General features: G+C 52.0%; 1 protein-coding gene across 1 annotated transcript in view; it reads left to right on the forward strand.

Annotated features, from left to right (window-relative positions):
- The window catches only part of DDRGK1 (DDRGK domain containing 1), a 12,250-nt gene extending 10,797 nt beyond the window's left edge, over positions 1-1,453 (forward strand). The window contains exons 8-9 of the mRNA XM_003788051.3: positions 574-622; positions 993-1,453. Coding sequence (XP_003788099.1) covers positions 574-622; positions 993-1,159 — 216 coding nt within the window. The 3' untranslated portion in view covers positions 1,160-1,453. The remainder of the gene's footprint in view (positions 1-573; positions 623-992) is intronic.
- The last annotated feature ends 1,485 nt before the right edge of the window (positions 1,454-2,938 follow it).

Consider the following 2,938-nt stretch of genomic DNA (forward strand, 5'->3'; position numbering starts at 1 on the left):
AGCTGGGACTACAGGCGCCCGCCACAACGCCCGGCTATTTTTTGTTGCAGTTTGGCTGGGGCTGGGTTTGAACCCGCCACCCTCGGTATATGGGGCTGGCGCCTTACTCACTGAGCCACAGGCGCCTCCCAAAGATAGAGTCTTGATTCACCTCCACCGTACCCACAACCAAGAGTGAGGAGTGTGTGGGAATCTCTTGGCATCTTAGGAATCCTGCATTTTTATTAGGAAGAACAGGAAAGAAAGAAAAACAAAAGTCCAAACCCCATCAATCTACCGGTCTGTGTTACCAAAGTAGTCCAAATCTAGTTACCTCAACAACTCTTGCAAACATACTGCACCAACCTATCTGTCCAAGCATCACCATGCTGGCCTCCTAACTGGAAGAGAGCCTTTGTTGCTCAGGATCAGAGCCCCTTCTCCCCAGGGGCCCACCAAAGGAGCGCAGAATCACACTGAGAGGCAGTGTGAAAAGGAGAGGAGGAGCTTGTGCTGTAGTGGGAGGGAGGTTGCAGGTGTTTTTTCTAGTGACAATAGTGCCTATCCTTGCTCTGAGAATTGTTTTTCTCATAGGATACCATAAACCGCATCCAGGACCTGTTGGCTGAGGGGACTTTAACAGGTGAGAGGATGAGAATACCTGCATGCCCTGGCCTTGGGGACTGTCAGGCAACAGGGGGCTGTAGGGACTTACTGCAGTGGCAGGATGACCATCCCTGGTTGGGGTGAGGAGTGTGCAACAAAGGGCATTGAGCAGTTGGATGCAGTTATAAGGAGGGCGTGCTGAGGCCTCGAAGATGTCGTAGGTAGAGGGGACCGGCAGGGATGCCTGATTTGAATCTTCCAGCCTGAATTGGATGCAGCCAGGAAGGGCCAGGCAGGCAGGAGACTTGAAGGGCTCTGCATTACTTGTGAAGGAGTGAGTGGGCATTCTCAGGCCAGGCAGGGAAGGCCCAGAGGGATCCAGCCCTACAACCTGTATGTCCCCACAGGTGTGATTGATGATCGGGGCAAGTTCATCTATATAACACCAGAGGAACTGACTGCCGTGGCCAACTTCATCAGACAACGGGGCCGGGTGACCATCGCCGAGCTTGCCCAGGCCAGCAACTCCCTCATCGCCTGGGGCCGGGAGTCCCCCGCTCAGGCCCCAGCCTGACCCCAGCCTTTCCCTCTTGGACTCAGAGCTGGTTCGGCCCTCCTGGCCATGCATCTTCATCCCTGCCCACTTCCTGGGGCAGTGATGGAGTGTGGCCAGGCAGTTATAGATTAAAGGCCTGTGAGCACTGCTGAGCTTGGTGTGGCTTGGTATGGCAGGAGGCCTGGCATCCCTGATGAGCAGGTGAAATTGAGGCCTGTGAATATATCTGAGAGGTAGGGTGGGTCCCTTGGAATCTGGTAGAAGTCTTATTCTTATGGATTCATTCATTCAAAAACAAACCCCTATTGCATACTTACTGTGTTCCTTTCTGCCATGCAAGCCCAGCCTCTGAGGCATAGTCGAATTCTTTGTCTTCCCCACTGCACCTCAGAGCAAATGTGGGGAAACCTCTTAGACCACGTCTCTCTTAAGTGGGGAGGGAGATCTCATAGTTTTATACCGATTCAGGAGCCCTAAGTGGGGCTAAGAGCCCCAAGGAGGAGAGTTAATGAGATTTGCCAAGGGTAGAGACCTGCGGAGCATCAGTCTTTGAGAGGAAGGGCAAGGAGGGCAGTAAAGAAGAGAGGCTGGGCCAGCCACCTGCGGGGCAAGTGGGAGGAAGGGAGGACCTGCCTGGGCTAGATGTGAATGTGCGATGGAGGTGGAGGGACATTGCTCATACAGTAAATCACATGAATTCAGCTCTATATCCTTGACATAAAAGTTTAAACGATGTGGGTGATTCCACCCACTGGTGGATGTGAGGACCATATGCTCAGGAGTGGGTGGGATAGGAGATATGTGTCTCCTGTAGGGTCAGTCATTCTGGTTCCTGTGGGCTGTTCATGGTGTGAGCATCCTGCTGTGAGGGTAAGGCACATGTTTCAATGTGTGTTTTTTATGCAAGGTGGCCTCTAAACATAAACCTCCTACTTTCCCTGGTTCCTGGTGGAGGAGGCAGCTTTCTGTTCTGGCCCAGGAGGAAGGTGTCTCTGTGAATGGTGAAGGGGAGATGGTATGTCAGGCTCTAGGGCAAGCCTTCCAGAATTGTTGTCAAGGGTGCTTTTGACTCATTGGCGGCCTTAAGTGTTTACTATAGAACCTAAATTCCAAGATGTGATTCTGGGCTTGGCGCTCATACTCAGTGGTTAGGGCACTGGCCACCTACACTGAGGCTGGTAGGGTCTAACCTGGCCTGGGTCTTCTAAACAACAATGACAACTGCAACAACAACAACAAAAAATAGCCAGGCATTCTGGTGGGTGCCTGAGGTCCCAGCTACTTGGGAGGCTGAGGCAAGCCCAAGAGTTTGAGGTTGCTGTGAGCTGTGATGCCACGGTACTCTGCTGAGGGTGACATAATGAAACTCTATCTCAAAAAAAAAAAAAAAAGTGACTCTGCTACTTCCTTCAGCAGCAGGTACCTCCACATGTGGAGTAACGTGGAGCTGTGAAGGGCCACATGCATTGTGTGGAAGGACATTTCAAGGCCATAGTCCGGTAGGCGAGGGAAGAAGCAGGCAGATAACCACAGTCTGAGGCAGACCCGTAAAATTACAAGGGGAAAAGAAGTGATGGCTTACAGTTAGATCAGTGGTTCCCACCACTGGTTGTTCATTAGAATCACCTGGGGAGTTTTTTCAACAGTCACTCGCCAGCCAGGCTGTACCCAGGACCAGTTAAATCAGAATCTCTGAGGATGGGATCAGGGAAGCATTAGTAGGAGATCCCAGTGTGCAGCCAAGGTTGAGAGCTATCAGGAGCAGGTGAGGTGGGCTGGTGAGGCAGGCAGTAAAGT

The sequence above is a fragment of the Otolemur garnettii genome, unplaced genomic scaffold, assembly GCF_000181295.1.
Source record: "Otolemur garnettii isolate 467f Iridium unplaced genomic scaffold, OtoGar3 scaffold00025, whole genome shotgun sequence".
In the NCBI taxonomy this organism is placed as follows: domain Eukaryota; kingdom Metazoa; phylum Chordata; class Mammalia; order Primates; family Galagidae; genus Otolemur; species Otolemur garnettii.